Raw genomic sequence first — 21,640 nt, 5'->3', positions numbered from 1 at the left:
AGCCGACTCCCTATCGAGAAGTTATTAATAATTGGTTAGTTTGTTTCCAATGACGTTAGAGTTGATTGTGGAGATTGTTCGGAGGAAATAGGTTTTTGGTGTTGGGGCTGCTGGTACTGATGTGCGACAAACCATGCCGGCGCATCTTTGTGGTTTGCTTGTTGTTGCTTGTTGTTTCTGACCTCCCCTGAAGGGAGCTCTCTCGCCATTGACCCTACAAAGGAGGCTTGACAAAGGGCCCGCTCATGTATTTAGCCACGCCCCAGCCACAACATGGCTGGCTTTCTTCTCTTCCTCCTACACAACAGAGCAGTTCCCCCCATATTCTGGATATTCATCCTTTGCGAGGCACCCACAGCTAGGAGATTGGCCCCTTCTGTTGCGCCATCCGGAGGACTTTCCAGCCCCCGAACCACCATCGACATCATTCTCGTGTCAGGTATGTTTTAAAAAAAAAGGCCGCAGACGGAGCAGGGGCGCAGCTTCTGGAAAACAACAGTAGTTTTTACTTTCAAAATCAACTATAGGTAGAATTTCTCACAGAATAAAGGTGTTTGTTGATGGTGATGCTGGTGGTGGACTTCTGTTTCATAAAGGTGGTCCGAATTATCGGTAGAAAGCAATTCTTGCCCTAGTAATAGAGACTGGTAATAGAATCCAGTATTTGAATCGTTAATTCGGGGATAGTGCTAGAAAAAGAAGAAAGAAACGAAAAAACGAGGAAAAGAGGAAAAGAGGAAAGAAAGAGAGAAAGAAAGAGAGAAAGAAAGAGAGAAAGAAAGAAAATATATCGCTAGGTAAGAAAAATTGTGAAAACAGAAAAAGAGAGCTTCCGTGGATGTGTTGATTGCTGCGGGTGAAAATCACGCTTCGCTTGACCTTGCCCGAGGCTCAACCGGGGGGACTGAGTCAGGGCAACATCTAGTAGACCACCGATAGCATCAAGTGGTTCATGATGCCGCTTCCCTACTGCCGGGTTGCGTTATTGGCGATGTTTCTTTAGCCCCTAATTATCGCGCCGTTTGGGTTGCAGTTTGTACATGCGAGATGTTGTGACAACCAAGTGTGTATGGCGTGTTGGCAATAGGCATACCTACCTTACCTAGGCAAAACCACGTCGTGGGTAGGGGGGGTTTCTGACTCGCGCACTTTCGTGCTGGCTTACTTCCTTGCCATCAGTTTTGAGGTGCTGATTTGTTGAAGTCGATACTTGACAGTCAGTTCTTGCTTGAAAGCTGCCCAAATCCGTTACGATCTTCTGGGTACGGGACTTCCGACCCGATGTAAGACATTGGGCATTGTGACAGACTTCATCTCGTCCTACCGCAAGACGTTGGTCAACGGGTTCTTTGGTCTTGAGGCTTGTATTTCAAGATGACACGGACCATGAATTTGACATGCTGACAATAACGCCGAGGACCATGAGCCACGATCGTGGGACTGACACCATGTTCATTTAGAACTAAACATTATCAACACACTCTATGGTAGGTATTTTTGTAGCCTGAGCTTTTCAACGCCTGTTAATGCTAAAAGGCACCTGTCCAACTCGCTGTCCAATCCCCTTTTGGATGTATAATGTACCAAGTAGACTCAACATGGATGCCGACGAATGACCCCAGCCTCAGTAGCCCGCTCACCGTTTATTGTAGTTGAGGTACCGGCTCTGTATCGCATAGTCAGCATCATGTCCAATCCAACAAATTAACAGGCGGGTGAACTTACCGCAGTAAACAAGATGATCAAGTTGCTTGCGATAAACGCAACGTAGATCCCCAAATCCCTCCACCGGTTATCGAAGCTCAGCCCCAACGGCCGATAAAACTCGTCTCCCACCGAGTACGCGCAGTACTCACACCGGCCGTCGATCGTCGCATTCCCAGTGTTCACCAAATACCCGGGCCCGCCGTTCTCAAAGAACGGCCGCATGTACTGAGCACAGCTCTCGGCCGGAGGGGGCGTAAACACGCTCAACTCCTCGGGAGCGCACTCCACCTTGAACCCATGCAACGCAGTGGTGACCATGCCTCCGATCAGCCGGGTGAACGGGTTCAGCTCGTACAGCCACACGCGGTATCCCTTGGGCATCTGGGGGTACGGGATCGTGACGCCACAGAAGAGCGAGAAGGTGACGAAGATGAAGGGATCGAACTGCGACGAGATGAACAGCGACGGCGTCAGGGCCGACAGTGCCTGGCCCAGCGTGACGCTGAAGATCTCGGTGATCAGGACCATCAGGAACTGATACCCCGCGCGCGACGGCTCGGGAGCCAGGCCGGGGAGGTAGTAGAGCGGCAGGAAGAAGACGACGGCGCAGAGGACGGTGTACGGCAGTTCCGCCACCAGCAGGCTCGCGGAAAACACAAAGCTGCTGTACATCTTGCTCGACTGCTCGCGGAAGAAGAGGGCGCGCTTGATGTGGTACATGACCTCGATCTGGCTGATGATGAGCGCCGGCAGGACGGTGACCTGGAACATGACAAAGACAGTGTATTGCAGCGACTGCCGCGAGTGGTCCAGATGCAGATACGTCAAGCCGGTGAGCAGGGCGATGACGAAGTGGTTGAACAGCCGCGTGAAGAGGTAGTTGGGCGTGCGCCAGTGCGCGAGGTTGGCGCGCCGGACCACGACGCGGAGCTGGTGCCACCAAGGCGAGGCGTATTCCTTCTCCATCTTGCCGCGGGGGCGTGCCTCGGACGTTCCGTCGGGGTTGGTCGCGCGGAGACGCTCCTCTTTCATCTTCGTGATTTCCGCCTTTACCTGCTCAAGCTCGGGACTCTCAGCCCAAATATCCGCCCAATCCCTGGGTCCGATGCGGGGGGAGCTGCCGGCGCCGATAGCTTCGAGCATGAACTCGGCAACGTTATCCGTATCCTTGGGCTCGGCACCGTGTCGTCGGAGATAGTCGCGCAAGACACAGGCGTCGCGGCCGATGTCGCCGAAATAGACGCACCGGCCGCCGGCTTGGAGGAGGAGCAGGCGGTCGAAGTTCTCGAAGAGCGCCGCGTTGGGTTGGTGGATGGTGCAAAGAATAGCCTGGCCTGCGGCGGCGAGCTTCTTGAGGAACCGGACGATGTTGAAAGCACTCTGACTGTCCAGGCCGGAAGTAGGTTCGTCGAGGAAGAGCAGCAGCTCAGGCTTCGCGGCCAATTCCACGCCAATGGTCACCCGTTTGCGTTGCTCCACGGTCAGACCGGCCTCCGGAGTCCCGATGATCGCGTCGGCGAAGGTTTCCATCTCGAGCAGCGCAATGATTTCCTCCACGTAGCGGTACTTCTCCTCTTGTGGCGTCTCAAAGGGCTGGCGGAGATCGGCCGAAAACCGAAGCGCCTCACGGACGGTCTGAGTCGGGTCGTGGATATCCAGTTGTTCAGCGTACGACGTACCGCGTTGAAACTCCTTGCCTGGCTTGGAACCGTCGACCAGGATGTCACCCGAGATGACGCCGATGTTCTTGCGCGCCGCGAGCACGTCCAGGAGTGTGGTCTTGCCCGCACCGGAGGCGCCCATAAGCGCCGTGAGCTGGCCAGGCTTGACGTAGCCGAAGACGTGGTCGAGCAGGCGGCGAGTCCCGCCAGGGACGGGGACGTCGTAGCAGAGGTTCTCCCAGGTCAAGATGCTCTCGGAACGGATTTCGATGTCCGACGACGACGCCGAGTCCTTCTCGTCGCTGCTGCTGTGGCGATCGGCCTTTCCGCGGTCGGCCTTCTCAACCTTCTTGCGCATCAACTCCTCGTTCAAACGCTTGCGCTCTTCGTTGGGCTTCTGGAACACCTTGGCCTGGTTGCCGCCCATGCCGTGACGAACGATCTCGCCGAAAACGACATTCAGGATGAGGAAGAAGACGATCAGAGCCATGACGATGCCCCAGTTACGCCACAGTTGGCCGGGCATGTACGAAAAGCCCTTCTCGATGTAGTCGTCGCCCGAGATCAAGAGGGTGCCGGGGTTCGAACCGGGAAGCGTGCACACCTGGTGGCTGATGTTGTTGTATCCTGGGCCCGCAGGGATCAGAGACTCGGCCGTACATGTCATGTTCGTCCGCGAGAACTCGTTCTCCATGAGCGCGCTGAAGGTGAGACCGACGACGTTGATGTAGTAGATCCATCGCAACCAAACCTGCTGAGATTGATACTCTGCGCAAACAATTAGTAAAACGCAGTACACTGTGTTTCATCCACACCAGGAACTTACGAATGAGATACCCGGCCGTCGTGATCATCAGCGTGATCAAAACGCAGACGAACTTGGCGGCGTAGTCGAAATCAGGGCTGACGCACCCGATGATGCGGAAGAAGAGCGTCATAGACAGGTTGGCACAGAGAAGCAGGAGATAAAACGTGAAGAAGGCCCCTGCGTCGCGGACGAGGTTCGTCATCCAGTACACAATCAGCGAAAACACCAAGACCTGGATGGCCGAGAAGAGCTGGTCGACCAAGATTTGCGCGATCCACATGGCTGAGGGCCTATGGAACGCGTAGGCGCGATGCTTGTTGACGACCGTGCGGCCTGTCATGGTACCAGCCAGCTCCGAGAAGGCGCTAAAGACGTTGTGCAAGAGAGCGATGAACAGCAGGCCGCCCTTGCTAAACGCGCTGGCCGAGGTCTGCCCGAGATTGAGGTAGAGGGTACCCAAGACGACGGCAATGATGACGTTGCGCAGCTGCGAGAGCACCAGCGCCAGCACGTCCTGCTTCTTGAGGAGGTACTGCCGCCGCACGAGCGCCCACACCTGCTGGTGAAACCCGACCGAGTACGCGGAGCGCTTGGACGCGCCGCGGCGCTTTTGCTCGCTGACGGCGATGCGGAAATCCTCGTACTTGTCGGTCTCCTCGGAGAGTTTGGCCTTGTACTCCTCCATCTCCCGGTCCAGCTCCCGCGCGAACCGCGACTCGCGGAAGGCGGCTTCCAGGGTCTCCGGGCTGTGCGGCGCGTTCTCTGCTGAGCGGCCCTCCTGATACTCGCGCTCGAAGGCGTCGGTGCAGCCCGTGACGTAGTCCGGAGTGGTCTGGCGGGGACGCGGGAGGAAGCCGAGCCCTTCAAAGTAAGCCCGGGCTTCGGATGCGGGACCGAAGTAGACTTGTCTACCCTCGTCGATGACCAGGACCTTGTCGAACAGCTTGTAGATGTTCTCGGAGGCCTGATACAGCGAGACGAACGTGCTGGTCTTGTAAAGATCGGTCTGGATGCGGAGCGACTTGACAAAGTCGAGCGCCGTCGACGCGTCGAGACCGCGGGTGCTGTTGTCCCAGGAGAGAATGCAGGCGTTGCTGATGAGCATTTCAGCAATGGACACGCGCTTGCGCTCGCCGCCCGACACGCCGCGGATGAAGGGGCCGCCCACGATTGTCTTGCGGGTGTGCTCAATGTTGAACATCTTGAGAAGCAGGCTGATGACCTTATCCTTGAACTGCTCCTTCGTCAGGCCCGCCGGGAGCTTTCCGGGAAGCTTGACGTCGAGCGCAAAGCCGAGAGTTTGTTCGACGGTGAGCGTCGGGTGGTGAACGTCGTCTTCGTCGTTGTAGAGCGCTTCACCGCGGTACTGGCGGAATTGCTCGGCAGTGAACGGGCCGTAGAGCACTTCTCCGGTTACGCTGGTGTAGCCGTAGCGCTGGTTGGCAATCGTCTTGAGGAAGGTCGTGCAGCCAGATCCCGGCTTTCCCAGAACGAGTACCATCTCACCCGGCTTGCAGACTCCCCTGAAATTGTTCAGCAGGGTGGCCTCGACGCCATTCTTCTTCAATCCGAGCATGCGGAGAACAGGGGTAACGACATCGAAGAAGTCGATGAAGGCGTCGGGAAACGTCTTGACGTAGTTGGTCTGACCTCCAATGCCCTTGACAGTCAGACCGTCCCAATACACGCCGATATGCTTGGGCCGGATGCCGGCCTCCCTCTCGGCAGCGAGGTTGCCGCGCAAGACAGCTTCCAAGTCGAAGTTCTGGAAACTCTCCTCCTCTGCGGCCAATCCATCCTCCAGCTTGTCCTTCTCAGCACCCCCGTGGCTCTGCTGTCGGCTCACCCGCGACATGCGCGTCATCTCGCGTTGCAGTTCGGCAAAGTCCTCCTCGGCCTGCTTGACCGAGACGCCCGTGGGCCGGGTTGATCCATTGGGGTTTTCCTGAAGAGCTTCATGGCGAAGGTCTTCCAGGGTGCGGTTTGAGAGAGAGGTTCGAGGCGAGGGTGAAGCGGCCGGGACAGCTCCCGGGCCGGTTTCTGTCGAGTCCATGGTGTTGTAGCTGCGGTATGTTGGCGCCGTAGTCGAGCAGCAACCAGGCTCGGTCAAGACCCCTTCTCCAAGCCCCTGAGTCAAGAGAAGCCCCAAATGGGGATGAGGGTATTGATACTTAAGTCAACCACAGACCAACAATTGAGATTTGTCAGCTAGGAAAGCGAGCTCCACACTAAACTCCGGTAAATGAAGCGAACCGAACAAAGGCAACGCTTTCGGCGTTCCGTGTCCCTGGCTCCGGTGTTGCGGCTCAAGCAAGGAGGCGAAGCAGGGGCACAAAAACGGGCGCAACAACAATTCCACCAAGAAACAAGAAACCAGAAAATTTTCTGTGAAGAGGGCCGGAGATAATTATATGTACACTACGACAACACTAGAAAGCATAAAATTCTTGGCAAATTTCGTCCTGCTTGTATCAGCAATCCACCCGCCGCCGTGTTCACTAGCCTCTGTTGGTGGCTCCATTTGCGGCGACGTAACGTGGAATCTTGATGGTGTGTTTCGAGCCCGGGGGCGATGTATCCACCACGGGATGGGGCGCAAGTTTAGGACACAGAGAAAACCCGGGTATCGCGACGATGACCGGTGAGTCATGGAAATGGATGAAAATGCGATTCTGATAGAATACATGATACTTGCAGGCACCGCCCTCTGGCAGACCATGTCATTGATCCAGACCTATCCTAGGTCCTTTTGCCTGCCGCCGAGTATGCGGTGTAAAAGCGGCACTTCCATGGGTTGACTCACGGATCCAGCCTCGTCACCTCCCTCTCGACGGTCCGCAGTCCGCTCTGTCCAGCCTAATCCCACAGTCAGAGAGTACATTCGTGTCTTGACGCATACACAGTCTACAGTGCCTTGACGAATGATCCCTTGGGCACCTAAAGTATGTAACGTATGGCCGGAGTACATCCAACGTCCCTAGAGCGGTCAGGAACAGGCCCATCAACAAATGACGAACAGACCAGCAAACCGCGGAGTGGGTGTTCGTTCGGTCAAGTTTGCCGGCCGGGGTGGGTTCGCCGCCGGCAGCGCTTCCGATCCCCACCCGGCCGGCAAGGGAAGACGAAAGCGAGCAAACCGGCAGCGAAAAGCGGTGGCGGACACGACAAAAAGCTTCAATTGGACGGAGGACATGGGGGAGCAAGGCAAGGGAGGGAGGACACTCAATCAGCGGTGGTCCCCTGGCCCGGAGACGGTGCCGGCTGCAACCAGGAAGGGTGAGGAGAGGTCCACTTCCATCCATCACGGGTCACAGGCGCCGAAAGTTTCATGGTTTGTCTTGATGGTGTTCACAGACTTCTTTCATTTTCTCATCAATCAGATGCAAAAGGTGGAAAATTTACCTCAAATACAAGTAGCTGCTCCATCCATATGTTCATGATTTGCGAGTTCTGAAGCTTTGAACTTGGATCCTCATGTCATCCCCTAAACACCCATGTCGTGGCCTTGACACATGAGGCTCAGAGTGGAAAATGCGTCATGCCGAGTTACTGTATGACTCTGCCGGTGTCGAGAAACGCTGTGAGACTCGAGAGCTTGTCGATGCAAGTGCTCGTGTGCTGTGTTCTGTCAACTTCGAGAAGCCCCATCGTGGGAAAAATCTGGCCCAGACTGCTCTATCTCGCGTCCCACATTTCTCCACCAGATCAAAATTGCGGAGTGGATCCCCGTCCCGAAATGTGGAGAACCTGGTTCAACCTTCCCGGCTCTGACATCCGAGCAGCCACAGCTCTCCCCACCCTGAACACCATCCACAGCATCACAACACAGCACAGCAGGCCAAGGAAGCTACGAAACAAAACCTGTATTACACAAACACAACACACACATCATGACCTCCTTCTCCCCTCCCATCCGAGTCTATGAGCCCACCTATCCATGCCATGCCATCTGAAGTCAAGCGCTCAACGTCCAATCCTTCGGCCCCTGGTTGGTTTGTGTGTCTTCCGTCGCCTTGCCCTGTCTGTATGCTATGTATTGTGAGAGTCACATTTTTGGCCCAGGAGCGCGCGACCACAATGTCTTTCCATCACCTCCACCGCCGTTTCCTCCCAAACCAGAAAAATCCCAGAACCCCAGCAAGCACCTCGCAATCCATGCACAACATCCCGACACCCTGCCGCTCTCCAACGCCATATACGGAGCTTGTCGTCATTCACCGAAATCCCCTCCGGAAACCGAGAAAACAACGCCGACGATGCGAGAGAGAGGGGTAGAAAGAGGAGGAGAAAGAGGAGAGAGGATAGGTAGTGAGATTGAAAAGGCAATAGGACGATCCCCATCGACGTGTATCCATCCATCATGAACTGGAGCTGGAGACTCCATTCCCCACTGGAGTGTACGTCAAGCCAATGCTCGGCCGGCCTTCCTAAAGCTCCGACTCGGCACCGTTGGTTTCCACCGCCATGGGGCTCCCGTTCTGCGTCTGGCGCTGGGTCTGACGCTGACGAGCCGACCCACCGCCGCCCGGTCGCCTCCTCGCCGTATGCCTCCTGCTGTAGCGCCCATGTCCGCGACTGCTCTGCTGCTCGGCTTCCGAATCAGAGTCCCCTCCGTGTTCGGCGTGGAACCGGCGAGCCTCGTCCAACACTGACATGTCCTCGGGCTTGTCACGCAGCCACTGCATGCGCGGGCCGGAGCGCGACAGCTCCGAGACGCGGAAGCCGTAGATGCGCGGCTCGTAGATCTTGTCGCGACCCAGCCCCGGAGCAATGTTGCAGGTGTACATGCCGTTCAACATGCCCTGCTCGTCGGCGGCGCGGCCAAGGCTAGCGGCAGCTTCGGCGGCGGAGCGGGAGAGATCGTATTCCGGGAAGGTGAGCAGGAAGAGCGCGCCGAAGGTACGGCCGAAGAAGGCGCCGTCGACGGTTTGGAAGCGGCTGTTAGGCGGGACGTAAACGTCGAGGCACGATGGGCAGAAAAGCTTGACCGTATCCTCGCCGGGGATGTCGGAAAGGCCGACGGGCAGGGTACGAGCCTGGTTGCAATTTGTCCGGGGGCAGACGCCAAAGTGGCCCAACTCGTACTTCTCGGCCATCTGCTGGATGCCGGCGCGCGAGCAGATGAAGCGTTGGTGGATCAGGCCGTACAGCATCTCGGCGGACGACTCGATGACCGACAGGTCGCTGGCCACGCGGTGGTGTCTCCGCTCTCTCCTGGTCGTCCCATCGCCCACATCGCCCGAAGCATCCTCGTCTTCCTCTTCCTCCTCTTCGTCATCGTCATTCTCGTCCTCCTCGGGCTCGACGTCGAGAATCATCTAGCAGGGTTAGTGGTCTGCCGGGGGGATGTGAAGACGATAGAAACGCACCTCTAACGCCTCCTTGTACATGGCAACCTGGTTTTGAAGGCCAGTCAAGTTGAAATCATCCTCAATAAACTCTTCCGATACCTCGGCAAAGTATTCATGGCCGAGCAGCGAGCAAAAGGACGAAATCCAGGACTCGGGAGTCCCAGATGAGGTCGACATGGTGGTAGGCGCGAGAGAAGGACAGGCCCAATGCGAACGGAAACGAAGCAGCAGGTGGTCGGTCGCCTAGTATCGAAGATGCAGCAGAGGTCGGCGAGACGATCTAGTGTTAGAAACAAGTGGCGTCAGATGAGGAACGATTTCGGGTTGGAAAGTCTCGAATCCCCAAATTCTTCGGCCGTCTGCGGTGGCAGGTCGATCGTCTTGTGTCTATGGCGCCGGCATGATCAGGCGAACAACGAGAGGGGTTGCAAAGGGTTGAGAAGAAAGCCCACGGACTGGCGAGTGGGTGTTGTGTTGAGGTCGCTTTTTTATCTTTTGTTGATGTGGTAGATTGATGTTTCCCCTTGCTTGTTTCTGCTTCGGTTTGACTTTGGATCGATCCGCGGAGGCGGCGGGCGGCTGGATTGGTCCGTGCACCGATCCCAGCCGCGGGGCTGCAGGGCCTGGGCAGGGCTCAGGCAGGGTTGGGTTGGGGGTTGCCGGGTCCCGGACGGCCTGACGAAATCACGTGCGCTCCGTCTCACACCCGCTATCTTGACCTCAACTCAAGAATTTGGGTGTTGAAGATGGAAATGATGAGATGGATGGGTTGTTATGAGCAGGAAAATTCCGGTCGTCACCAGCAGACCTAAACCGTCAGACATCCACCATCTCTACAGTCGAGGGCGCTTCCTAAAATGCTACTCCGTACATGAAAGCAACCAAAATTCATGATGCTTCGCCCCCGACCTCATTGCTGGAGACCCCTCATCATCCAACATGCTTCCAGACGGCACTTCGCTGCAGAGACTGCCCGGTGGCCAACGCCAAGTCCTCAGCCCGTCGAGGAGGTAAATCACAACGTTGACATTGCCACATTTCGGCGTTTGGCAGTACTTGATGGTCAACCCCTCGTCTTTCGGCAATTGGCATCATCTACATCATCCTCCAAGTCTAACGATTCCCCTGACCCTCTCGTCCTCCCCGCCTTGACCAAATGGTTCCACCCTCAAGACAAAACCCATGTTCCATCTGGCCTCCTACAATGCTTTCATCCGTACCTCACTCACCCCATCCGCTATGAACTCATCATCACCTGCGGACATGATGGCAAACTCTCCACATCCAGTCCCCTAGCGACATTCATCCGCTGGCTGCTGGCTTCCTCCGATCCGGAGAGGCAACAGCTATGCTCTCTCCTCCGCAACGAGCTTGCCGATCAGCTATCGCAATCGGAACATCCCCATGCCGGTGACACCATGTTCCTGTCCTTCCACGCGCCCTTCGCCCTCCTCGACGCGGCCCTTGACTTCAACGCCTCCCGTCTAGACCCAGAAGCCCGCCTCACGCAGCTCTACATCGCACAAGCTGCCCTGTCTGACCTCCCAGCCGAGCTCCAGCACGACGTAGCCACTCCCGCCGTGCTGACCGTACCCACGCCCTCCCAATCAACCCCCTTCCCATCCAAAACCAGCATGGAAAACAACGGGAACCAACTAGTCCAAGGCGACATCTATACCTCCTCCATCTGGCTCGGCCTCACCCCGACCTTCACCCCCTGGCACCGCGATCCCAACCCCAACCTCTTCTGCCAGCTGCGCGGGCCCAAAACCGTCCGGCTGATGCCCGCCGACCCCGGGACCGAGGTGTACAGCTCGGTCAAGTCGTGGGTCAAGGCCCGGTACATTGAGCTGCGCCAAGCGCTGGGGGGGATCCCCGTGTCAGCCGGAGGCGTCGAGAGCCCCGTCCCCGTCCTCACCAACCCCGCGATTCGCGGGATTGAAATGATGCAAGGCGTCGAAAAGAGGGTTTGGGAGGGGGTCATTTGGGGCGAGGATGCCATGTCCAATGGCGACGACGAAGAGATGTTGGGCCCCGAGCTGGAGGAGGCGACCAAGCTGCTGGGGAAGTTGACAAAGGCCAAGCGATTGATCGAGAAGCATTTGGTCGAGGCGGCGCTTATGCCTGGGGATGTGCTGTACATACCGCTTGGCTGGTGGCACAGCGTGAGGAGCGGACTCCCGCCGGTACGACGCCAGGCCAAGCAAAAGGATGACGACGCATCCTCAGCATCGGGTCAGGAACAGCAACCGGGAGACTTGAACGCGTCGGTGAATTGGTGGTTTCGCTGGAGGGTTTCCAGGCAGCGAGAGTGGTAGCAGGATGTCATACTGGGTTGAAGGGATTACATGTCCTCCGACCTGGATACATACACATCCCTGGGATATCTCGGCGAACTCGATCCCCCGAAGCATAGACACAAATATTTTTCGATTGACGCAACTCACGAATCAAGAAAATCCATTATGGGTCATCGGCGAGGCAGAGCCGCTGTTATCGGGACTACTCGTTTACAGAATCTAACCTATCAGACATTATGAGCTTCGCTGAAAGGTATGCATCTTCTTAGCACTAGTATTACCCATCCCGGAGCCTTTCTCCTTGGCGTTTTCTTGCCTTTGCGCACTCTCATCTCTTCATCTCCCCGCCAACAACAATATCATGTCCTCTTGCCTTCTAAGCCCTTGCCTTCTGGAGGATCAACTTTTTGGTCCTCTCCAACCGGGCTGTCCACGAAGAAAGGCTTGTTCCCTCGCTCTACTCGTCAGCCTCCTCCGGCTCGCCACTGCACTCCACGGGCTTCTCCTGGTCCCTGTCCAACCACAGTCGGAGGGTGTCGGTGCGCCTCCAACGCCTGTAGTCTTTGCGGTGCATGTACAGGGCGTCGTATTTCTTCTCGACGACGGGGATGCTGAGGTCGCGGATCAAGTAAAAGGTGAACATGGGGCTTGCGACGCACAAGAGGACCGCGCCAAGCCAAGTGAGACCAAGCATGCTGCGAGCGACCTCGGAGATGAGCACCGCAAGGCAGGCAATGGAAAGGCCCAGCCAAAAGAGGCACTCGCCGTAGTAGTTGGGATGGCGGCTGTGGTGATGGTTAGTTCTCTCTGAACATCTATCTGAGGTGGGATGAAACACAGAAAACTCACCAGCCACTCCACAAGCCCCAGCTGCAAAACACCTCCTTGTGTTTTTTGAATGCTCTAGCAATTCGCCACTTCGAGATTTGGTAGTCGGCAATGGTTTCGATGCACAACCCACGGACGCAGACGCACAATCCGAACCAGAAGAGCGCCATCCGCACCGTGTACTCGAGCTCCCATTGAACTGGGCTGATGTATGGGAAGGCCTCAGGCGGCACCATGTTGAGCGCAATGACGGGTCCCAAGCACGCCATGATCCAAACAATCTGAATCATAAACAAGGCCAGGAAAACCTTGGGGTCTGTGCGGACTTCGTCGAAACGAGAGTCGCCGTTGCGAAGGATGGTGCGAATAGTCGTGTACGCTCCAACTGATAACAACCAGCGAGTCAGCATGTGATTCCATCGTCAACAAAAGGAGCTGATCCACGGCCTGAACGGGGGAGGACTCACACTTCACGGCCCAGACCATCACCAAGATGGTCACCAAGCCCTGCTTCCAATCCATCCCGAGCCCTTCGGCTTCCCAGTCAACAAGGCCCTGGCCGGCCCCTCCAGACCTCGCCGTCCCCGTCATAAGCCGATCGATCACGCTGCCCACGGCCCTCTTCACAGGCTCGAAGTCCCACATGGGGACACCCCTCACCAAGAGCCAAAATACCGAGGCCTGGTTGTCATCATACACCTTCGTGCTCTGCGACAGCGCGGTCAAGAACCCAACAGCGGCCGCAAAGTCGTAGAAGTATTCTTTCTTGAAGGTGAGAACGGTGACGGCCCCGACAGCCAGGAGGACGGACCAGGCAGCGGAAACGCAGCGGAAGAAGGTGTACAAGAAAACCGAGGGGAAAGGGTAGCTAACGGGGTCGGCGACGATGGTCGTCATGTCGAAGCCGAGGAGAGTAGGGACGATGACCCATTTGAAGGCGTAGGAGAAGTAGGAGATGAAGCTTCGGAGGAGGATGAATCCTATCGGGAGAAAGGGGCAAATGCCAAGCATGCCCATCTTGAACGGTGTGTGGTGTGTTCTCGGTTGGGTGTTGGTGATGTCGATTCAAGGGGGTCCTCTGCTGGACTTTCCGTCTCGTGATCGAGTCAGAGGCTCAATGGATGGTCGTTGAGTTGTCAGTCTGTGACGACTTTCTCAGGATATCTCCGGTATTGACCCGTGGTCAATGGCGGCGTTCGTCGGCCAGCGATGTGTCGATGAGTGCCTCCGTGACAGGCACGGGCATGAGCAATGCCAGGCCGAAGCTGCAGCTGGAGGCAAAGTGCTCCTGATGGATTGCTGCGACGGAGGCCAGAGTCGAAAGCCACGCTATTATGATTATGACTATTATGATACCGCGTTGCGATGCGGAGAATGAGGGGCACTTCCGATAGATGGCGAAGAGAAGAAGGAGTATTAAGGAGGATGGAGGCTCGGGTTGGCGAGTTCACCACCGGTCGACTTCTGGCGGATGGATTCTTGAGGAAGTGGTGAGATTGGTTTGCCTCCAATCGCTCGATTACGAGGATTTCTGGGTCGTTGAGGGGAGAAGGGGGTTTGAAAATCCCAGGGAAGGAGCAAAAGAAAGCGTGGACTGCAATGTTACCATGTGCTGGAGAGTGCTTGCCCTGATGAGCTTTTCCTTTCAAGCATGAAGGACCAGAGGGGGTTAAGGTTAAGGTCCCCGATGACTTTATGCCCTTTCCAGAAATAAGGTTGCCCTGTCAATTGGGAACCCTCAGAGCCAGAAAAGAGAAACCTTGGACGTTATCATTTTAGGAACCTAGGGGCCAGAAGGGGAAAGCCCTTGGACGATGCTTAAGGTTGGGTTCGAATGTCCCAGCTGAAATGGCGAGAACACATCCAGAAGCTCATGGACAAAGTGCCCGGCCCAGCACGAGTTTGACAAGTCCACATTGAGTTAGTATCCTTGGAAGTACAGACCTATCGAGGTAAATTGTGCTGGGGAAATATCCAGTCCCAGAACGGAGATTTGAGTCGATGGCGCGGAAGAGAACTGCGGTCTGTTGCGTGCTCCTTGAGCTCGGCGATGGGGACACCTTCTCACTGAGGACATGACATCACCTAGGCCGCTTCAACGAGGTCACAAAGTGTTCGAATCTTTCAACTTTTCACCACCAACTACCACGGCTATCTGGCCAGTGTGTTCCCTCGGCTTCATGTCCACATCCCATTCTTATGCCACCCATGTATTCCCATATTCCCTGCTGCTCATAGGCAGAGTTCACTAGATACCTGGTAGATCATGCCCAAGCCGACACACGCACTCTTGGGCGTGGCGGACAACAAAATCAAAAGCGCCGAATCCCATGCAGACAAAAGAATTACCCAAGAAAATAAACCCAAGTCTCTATCCAAACCCTTTCTCCTCCACATATCAGCCAAACCCTCTTAAAGCACCGGCCCCGCGGCCTTCACCTCCGGCGTTGCCTCGCTCTCATACTTCTTGAAGTTCTCCAGGAAGAGAGCGCCGAGTTTCCTGACCTCGACGTTGAAGCTCTCCTCACCGGCGTTCCACGCCTTCTTGGGGTTGAGCAGCTCGCTCGGCACGCCAGGGCAGGACTTGGGCACCTGGAGGTTGAACACCTCGTAGGTCTCGTACTCCTGCTTGGCGAGCTCGCCCGAGTGGATGGCGTCGAGAATGGCCCGAGTGTACTTGAGCGGGCAGCGCTTGCCGCCCTGGGCGAAGCCAGCACCGACCCAGCCGGTGTTGAGGAGCCAGGCGTTGGCGTTGTGCTTCTCGATCTTCTCGGCGAGCATCTTGGCGTAGCGCATGGGGTGGAGGGCGAGGAAGGGCTGGGCGAAGCAAGACGAGAAAGTCGCCTGCGGCTCGGTGACGCCGTCCTCGGTACCGGCCATCTTGGAGGTGTAGCCGCTGATGAAGTGGAACATGGTCTGCGCCGAGTTGAGCTTGCTGATGGGCGGCAGCACACCGCGCGCGTCGCAGGTGAGCAGGATGATGTTGCTCGGGTGGTTGTTGGACATGCAGGGGATCTTGGCGTTGCTGATGTACTCGATCGGGTAGGCGCAGCGGGTATTCTCGGTGAGGGTGGCATCATCATAGTCGACCTCGCGAGTCTCGGGGTCGAAGACGACGTTCTCGAGAACAGAGCCGTAGCGGATGGCACCGTAGATATCGGGCTCCTTCTCGGCCGAGAGACCGATGCACTTGGCGTAGCAGCCACCCTCGATGTTGAAAACACCGTCATCGCTCCAGCAGTGCTCATCATCACCAATCAGAGCGCGGTTGGGGTCCGCAGACAGGGTGGTCTTCCCGGTGCCAGACAGACCGAAGAAGAGAGTGACATCGCCGTTCTTGCCCTCGTTCGCCGAGGAGTGCAGGGTCAAGATGTTGTGCTTTACGGGGCCCTCGTAGAACATGACAGTGAAGATGCCCTTCTTCATCTCACCGGCATACTCGGTGCCAAGGATGACCATCTCCTTGTCGGCGAAGTTGATGGCGACCGAGGTGCCCGAAGTCATGCCCTCGGTGTAGCGGTTGCAAGGGAAGCTGCCGGCGTTGTAGATGGTGTAGTCAGGGTGGAAGTTTTGCAGCTCTTCCCTTGGCGGGCGGATGAGCATGTTGCGCATGAAGAGGGCATGGTAGGCCCGGGCGCACACGACGCGGACCTTGATCCGGTACTTCTCATCCCAGCCGGCATAACCGTCGACGACGTAGATGCGGTTGCGGGTGTTGAGGTAGTCAATGGCGCGTTCCCGGTTGATCTTCCAGACCTGTACGTTGTTCCTTGTTAGCAAGCTGCGGCATACTGGTGGTTGGTCTCACTGGTCATTTTCGGGGGTGTCACGTGATGCCCGCCGAGCTTGGCAGAGCCGAAGCCCGGCTGGGCCTCGGCACTTGGCGAGTGGAACCCCGGACCCCCGAGTCGGAAGACCGGGGGTATGACGACACAGCGACAGGGATGTGCAACCGGCTCGGCTTTGGCCTGGACAACGGTGATGTCGGCGCCAAGAGACATGTGGACATGTGCATCCGGTTGTCCGACTGATCGACCGTTGAAACCATGTTTTCAAGCCATTGAGCCTTGGAAACCGTCCCGAGGCAATGGTGCGTGGTTCCACCGTCTCCTGCCCAGCTGTGTGCAACTCGTGACAAGACGGATTCGCACAAGCGGGCAAAAGAGGCAAGGATGGCAGATCGACGCAGACAAAGCCGAATCGCGAATGCAGCAAAAACGCAAATGCAACCAAAAGCTTACCTCAGGATCCATTGGCTTGTTGACAGGGCCCCACCTGCAATTCATGGTCAGACTCTAATTTTTGTGTCTCCTTCGAGTCAGTCCATGGGGGAAAACTCACCAGATGTCCTTTTCTGATGTCGGCTCCTTGACAATACGCTTGTCGTTGGGTGACCGGCCGGTCTTCTTGCCCGAGTAGGCGGTCAGAGCGCCGCTGGAGGTGATAGCCGTGCCGGTCTCATAGACAAGAGCATCTTCGTAGAGAGAGGCGACGGAGGGGTTGTGGATCTGTTTGTCGACCTCGTCAGCATGATGCCGTTGTGATGAGCCTCATGCTTCACTTACGATAGCGACGCGGGTGTAGTCGATGTGAGCCTTCTCGTAGAGCTCCTCCTCTGTGGATGGTTAGCCGAGACAGCACAGGCAAGATGTTGGCACAAGGTGCGTTGCCATACCGAGCTCAGTGTGGTCCCGTTGAGGGACAATGCCACCGGGGTGGAGGGCGGTCTTGTTGACGCTTGCGGGAATCATTCTGGCGGCTGCTGAGGATGGTTGTTGGGAAAGAAGAAGTTGGCGACTTGGGCCTTTGACGGTTGGATCTACGTAGGGAGAAGGAGGTCTGACAACGGGTTCCTTCATGGTTCTTATAAGTGCCTCCTGGAGAGGTTGATGTCGGGACGACATGGGGCGTGTGTCCAGAGAAAGATAGAACGGCCGGAAGTTGACGCCGACTCGGCAATGCGCGCTACGGAAAATCCACTTGAACTTCGTGCTGGGCGAAGGAGCTAGAGAACAACAAGGAAGTACTGATAACAACAAGAAGACTCCTGTCTGCCGGGCCCGAGGCCGAGCAGGGAGGTTTATAAGGGGCGTGGGGCAAAATAACCTGGGGCACCCAATGACGAGTGACGACAGCGATCCGCCAGTCGGTTGATGGGGTCCAGGCCGGGGCAGTGGTCGGGAGAGCCAGGGCAAAGGGGAGTGTCCGTAATACGTTGTTCCAAGTTGTACGCCCCGAGGTCACGAAATGTTTCCGGAGCATCTGCTTTTCCACCCCTGTCACCGTTCGGAACGCCCGCTGTTCACCTGCAGATCAGGGCCCTTGACGACGACGACAATAGAGACAAAAAGGGACGACGGTCGAACACGCACTGTGTCTCTGTTACTTGTTCACTCGTGCTGTTTGCTGCGTGTGCGGATGCAATCCGATGCTGAAGTGACTGATGTGATTCTGAGGGTTGTGTAATTTGTTGCCATTTCCGGCATCTTACTGCAACCCCTCCTAGACCAATTCGCCTTTGTGACGTAGTCATCACCAGAATGTCAGCTTGGAGTCGACACGAACACTGGGTTCCGTTCAGCTTCCCAGGTTTGTGTAGGTGGACCTCAGACATGGTTCCCGGTCGGTGAGAAAGGCTCATCGTGGCACATGACTTCAGATCTTCCATAATTTCACCGGGGGCTGGTAAGTGCTGATGAGAAGCCATTGAATCCACGGTGCCTGGGGTAGAAAAATCCTGAATGTCTCGTGATAATGATACAGAAAGACGGTAATCTCGTGTCCCTGTCTCAGGCCTGGGGGGGTGGAATTGGAATCGCAATTGGAACCTTGGAATGGTGCCCGAGACGGAACCTTGTTCACCTGAGGTCAAGTGCTTGCCGCGTCCAGCCGCCGCCTTGCCAGGCTCCCGCCGAGACGAACTCTCCCCGTTCCAATTGGCAAAGGATCGCAAATCTTAGGTGACAAGCCTGGAGTTCCCGTGCCGCCGTTAGCGAACCGCGGCCTTGGGAACTCGTGCTGAGTCTTGGCGAGCATGCAACCGGACTGGCGGCAGGCGGTTCTGGAACGCAAGAAATGGAAAGAGCGCCCCGCTGTGAAAACTCCCCTCGGCGGGTGACACTCGCCTCTGATCGCCGCTAACCCGAAAATGCCCAAGGCTGAGGGAGCCGCTTCCCCGCGAATTGCCAGAACCAGAAACCGCCACCCAGGTACATCGACGATGACTCTCCAACCGCAGGAGAAGCAGTATCACGAGTTTATCTTTCATTTTCTACCTCCGGGCAGTTCAATTGATGACATCGTGTAAGCTCAACCTTGCCCTCGTTGCTTCACAGTGCCTGTCACAATCTTTTATCAGGTGTTATTCTCTGGCGGCCGAGGAAGTGAAGATTTCAGAGAGCAAGGCGGCCCCACTTCCCACTTGCCTTTTCCGGTTCCAACGGCATTCCGTCATAGGGCAGCGGCCCGCAATGCATCAACTACTCCTCCGACATTGCCCGATATCACAGACCTGCAACAGCAACGTTTGTGTGCCGGTATCAACAAACCGTGCACAACACAGTGCACAACAGACGATAAAAATGGATAGAAACCTGGAGAAATCTGGAGCAGCTGGAGAACCTGGAGAATGGAGGATGATGCATCCACGTGACAATCTTTCTGCTGGGACCTAGCCACTTTACGTAACCGGGCGAGAACGTGACCTTGGCGCAGGGCCAGGCCTGGTCGTTGTCGCCTGCATGTGATTGTCAAAGCATGTAAAATGATTGGCTGACGGCCCAACGCCGGCAATGGGTGTCGCTGGTCATGTTTCCTTGGAGGAGAGAAGAGAATAAGAAAACTCAGATGGACGAAAAAGAAAATAGGTGCGAAAATGAAGGGCTGGATGGCTGCGGAACATGGAAAGGAGTAGAGGAGAGAGAAAGTATAGTGCATGGGAGTAGAAAACCCTCCTGTTCAAAGACAACGATCACTGGCTTCAAGGACGCCGAGTCCAATGTTGTAAGAGCATGGCCATGATGAGATCTCTTTGTGTTTCACCAACCCCAGAAGTTCGAGCAGCTCGCCATTCGTCTCACAATCCCCGGATCAATCTTACCGCTTTTCGATGCCCCTGATCTGGAAGCTCTGCTGGGTTCGAGCACACCCGGGGGTGCCCCGAGCATTCACCGCCCTTCCGATTTCTCCCGGGCTTGAAGCGACCTCTATCACCAGCATCAGGATCAGGGTTAGGTACCTCCCAGCAGTTTATACACAGTAAAAGAGTAGCTTTATGCAGCCTCTTCCTACATCACGCTCCAGTTCACCTGACCGTGGTTCAAACAGGCGTACACCGCCTCGCAATAACGTAAAAGCTTGCCTCTCCCGGGGGCTCAATATCGTAGGCCGTGCCTCTTCGGCTCTCCGTGTCGGAGGTCCACACAACATTGCCGATCCCGATAGCCTCCACCCCCTCCACTTTTCACCCCGTCTCCCGGCCCTCTCCGTTCCCCGGGATCCGCCGACCCCGGGTTCATCAGCTTTCCCGGCCGGGGCTGACTCTTGATCTTGATATCCGAGCATGGCCGAGTGGCGGTGGGGCTGTGTAACAATACCTACGCCCAGCTGAAGGGTGTCTGGCTGATACTACCTCTACGGAGGACTCACCTACGTAACTGACTTCATGGGCTGAATACGATTCCGTCACCGGTCTGCTGCATTGCTTAGACATTTTGTGACAATCACGCAGGTAGCGAAGGCAAGGAGGCCTCCGGGCTTCCGTTTGATTCTATTGCTTCCCGTCCTGATGATAGGCTTCATTCCGGCCACGGTTCTCATCAGCTTATCTTGGTTGCTATGTCTGTGGGACCTATGCGCACTTGCGGCACCGGTCTGGTTTGGAAACCCACATTATGGGCATCAATGGGCATTGATAACGGCATTCATTCCGGACCAACGGACTCCTATCTCCCGAGTCGCAACCATGGAATTGAGACTTATGGGAGTCTGAGGAATCAACGCGTCGGTTACTGTGATTGTTTCGTTTGGTTGCAGACACACCGTCAGATTGAGTTCTGGATACGGATGAAGCGAACCAGGTCACCTCCGTGGCCGGCATTCTCCAGCTTCGTTCGTTAACGCAACAAACTGCAAGCAAATTATGGCCCTCGGAAAGGACAACGTGCACACATGATTGATATTCACACTGTCACAGTGTACCAATGTCCTTAGTAGAGATGAAAATCATCAAAAATCGTCATCAGCAACACCCTTTGTATAATACCCCTCCCCGGCTTCATGCTGAACGACCCGCCCCCGCATCCGCGACGGGAGTGCCCGCTTCACGAATAGATAGACACATCGGGTCCTTGCCCTTCGCGGTTTCTGCGGCCATCCTCCACTTCGGCCGATTCCGGGACACAGAGGAGAGCACCGGCTTCTGCTTCATGATGTGGTGTCAAGATCCAGAGCCAATCCACTTGATCTTGTACCTCCCTAAGCGCCCGAGATGCATGAAGTACAGGCATGTACTCGGGACATCCCATACACAGTGATATGCCGGTGGTGCTCAACTTAGGCATTGCGTGGCCTCGCAGGCTCTAGGTAGGTAGGTAAATTCAAATTCCCACTTCCCTCTTGAGGATTGGCACATAGTTAAGTCAGTGGATCTCGAGAAAAGACGTTGGATCCTCTTCGTCCCGCGGCCGTGACCCAGACACGAGCCAGCCTTGTTTGTGGAGCATGAATTCCTAGCTGCTCACGGCCTTCCTCTACATAGGAGAAGATTGAATTGTTGTGCCATTGAACAACGTTGATATGTTCGCCAGATTAAGGCCTGCCATTCAAGCATGATGGACTCGATTCAGGACGCCTACGTTACAATTCTGCGTCATTGTTGTTGTTTTGGTCAGGGAACTAAGCTCGATATCTCTCTCCTTTAGTCCGAGGCGGACACCCGGGAAAGGCAGTAATTACTATGTTGCCTTATCAACCTCCATATCATGG

At 56.0% G+C, this 21,640-nt stretch overlaps 6 protein-coding genes across 6 annotated transcripts; 2 read left to right on the top strand and 4 right to left on the bottom strand.

Annotated features, from left to right (window-relative positions):
* Positions 1 to 1,636: 1,636 nt before the first annotated feature.
* On the bottom strand, positions 1,637 to 6,229 carry VTJ04DRAFT_6818 (uncharacterized protein; the record flags this gene model as incomplete). Its single annotated transcript, XM_069365079.1, has 3 exons — positions 1,637 to 1,666; positions 1,726 to 4,136; positions 4,195 to 6,229. 3 exons carry the CDS (start codon positions 6,227 to 6,229, stop codon positions 1,637 to 1,639), a joined length of 4,476 nt encoding a protein of 1,491 aa, XP_069218842.1.
* Positions 6,230 to 7,184: 955 nt separating this feature from the next.
* Positions 7,185 to 8,540, top strand: VTJ04DRAFT_6817 (uncharacterized protein; the record flags this gene model as incomplete). The annotated part of the gene is made up of 2 exons (XM_069365078.1): positions 7,185 to 7,507; positions 8,132 to 8,540. 2 exons carry the CDS (start codon positions 7,185 to 7,187, stop codon positions 8,538 to 8,540), a joined length of 732 nt encoding a protein of 243 aa, XP_069218841.1.
* A 63-nt stretch (positions 8,541 to 8,603) lies between these two features.
* On the bottom strand, positions 8,604 to 9,704 carry VTJ04DRAFT_6816 (uncharacterized protein; the record flags this gene model as incomplete). Its single annotated transcript, XM_069365077.1, has 2 exons — positions 8,604 to 9,494; positions 9,546 to 9,704. The coding sequence occupies 2 exons, from the start codon at positions 9,702 to 9,704 to the stop codon at positions 8,604 to 8,606; spliced, it is 1,050 nt and encodes a 349-aa protein (XP_069218840.1).
* A 762-nt stretch (positions 9,705 to 10,466) lies between these two features.
* On the top strand, positions 10,467 to 11,845 carry VTJ04DRAFT_6815 (uncharacterized protein; the record flags this gene model as incomplete). Its single annotated transcript, XM_069365076.1, has 2 exons — positions 10,467 to 10,537; positions 10,816 to 11,845. The coding sequence occupies 2 exons, from the start codon at positions 10,467 to 10,469 to the stop codon at positions 11,843 to 11,845; spliced, it is 1,101 nt and encodes a 366-aa protein (XP_069218839.1).
* A 439-nt stretch (positions 11,846 to 12,284) lies between these two features.
* Positions 12,285 to 13,672, bottom strand: VTJ04DRAFT_6814 (uncharacterized protein; the record flags this gene model as incomplete). The annotated part of the gene is made up of 3 exons (XM_069365075.1): positions 12,285 to 12,612; positions 12,677 to 13,040; positions 13,123 to 13,672. The coding sequence occupies 3 exons, from the start codon at positions 13,670 to 13,672 to the stop codon at positions 12,285 to 12,287; spliced, it is 1,242 nt and encodes a 413-aa protein (XP_069218838.1).
* A 1,395-nt stretch (positions 13,673 to 15,067) lies between these two features.
* Positions 15,068 to 17,406, bottom strand: VTJ04DRAFT_6813 (uncharacterized protein; the record flags this gene model as incomplete). The annotated part of the gene is made up of 5 exons (XM_069365074.1): positions 15,068 to 16,411; positions 16,897 to 16,930; positions 16,997 to 17,163; positions 17,221 to 17,270; positions 17,331 to 17,406. The coding sequence occupies 5 exons, from the start codon at positions 17,404 to 17,406 to the stop codon at positions 15,068 to 15,070; spliced, it is 1,671 nt and encodes a 556-aa protein (XP_069218837.1).
* Positions 17,407 to 21,640: the final 4,234 nt, after the last annotated feature.

The sequence above is a fragment of the Mycothermus thermophilus genome (assembly GCF_041956435.1).
Source record: "Mycothermus thermophilus strain CBS 625.91 unplaced genomic scaffold VTJ04scaffold_4, whole genome shotgun sequence".
Classification (NCBI taxonomy): Eukaryota; Fungi; Ascomycota; class Sordariomycetes; order Sordariales; family Chaetomiaceae; genus Mycothermus; species Mycothermus thermophilus.
Note: the sequence above shows the minus strand (reverse complement) of the source record. Positions and strands in the feature narration are given on the sequence as shown.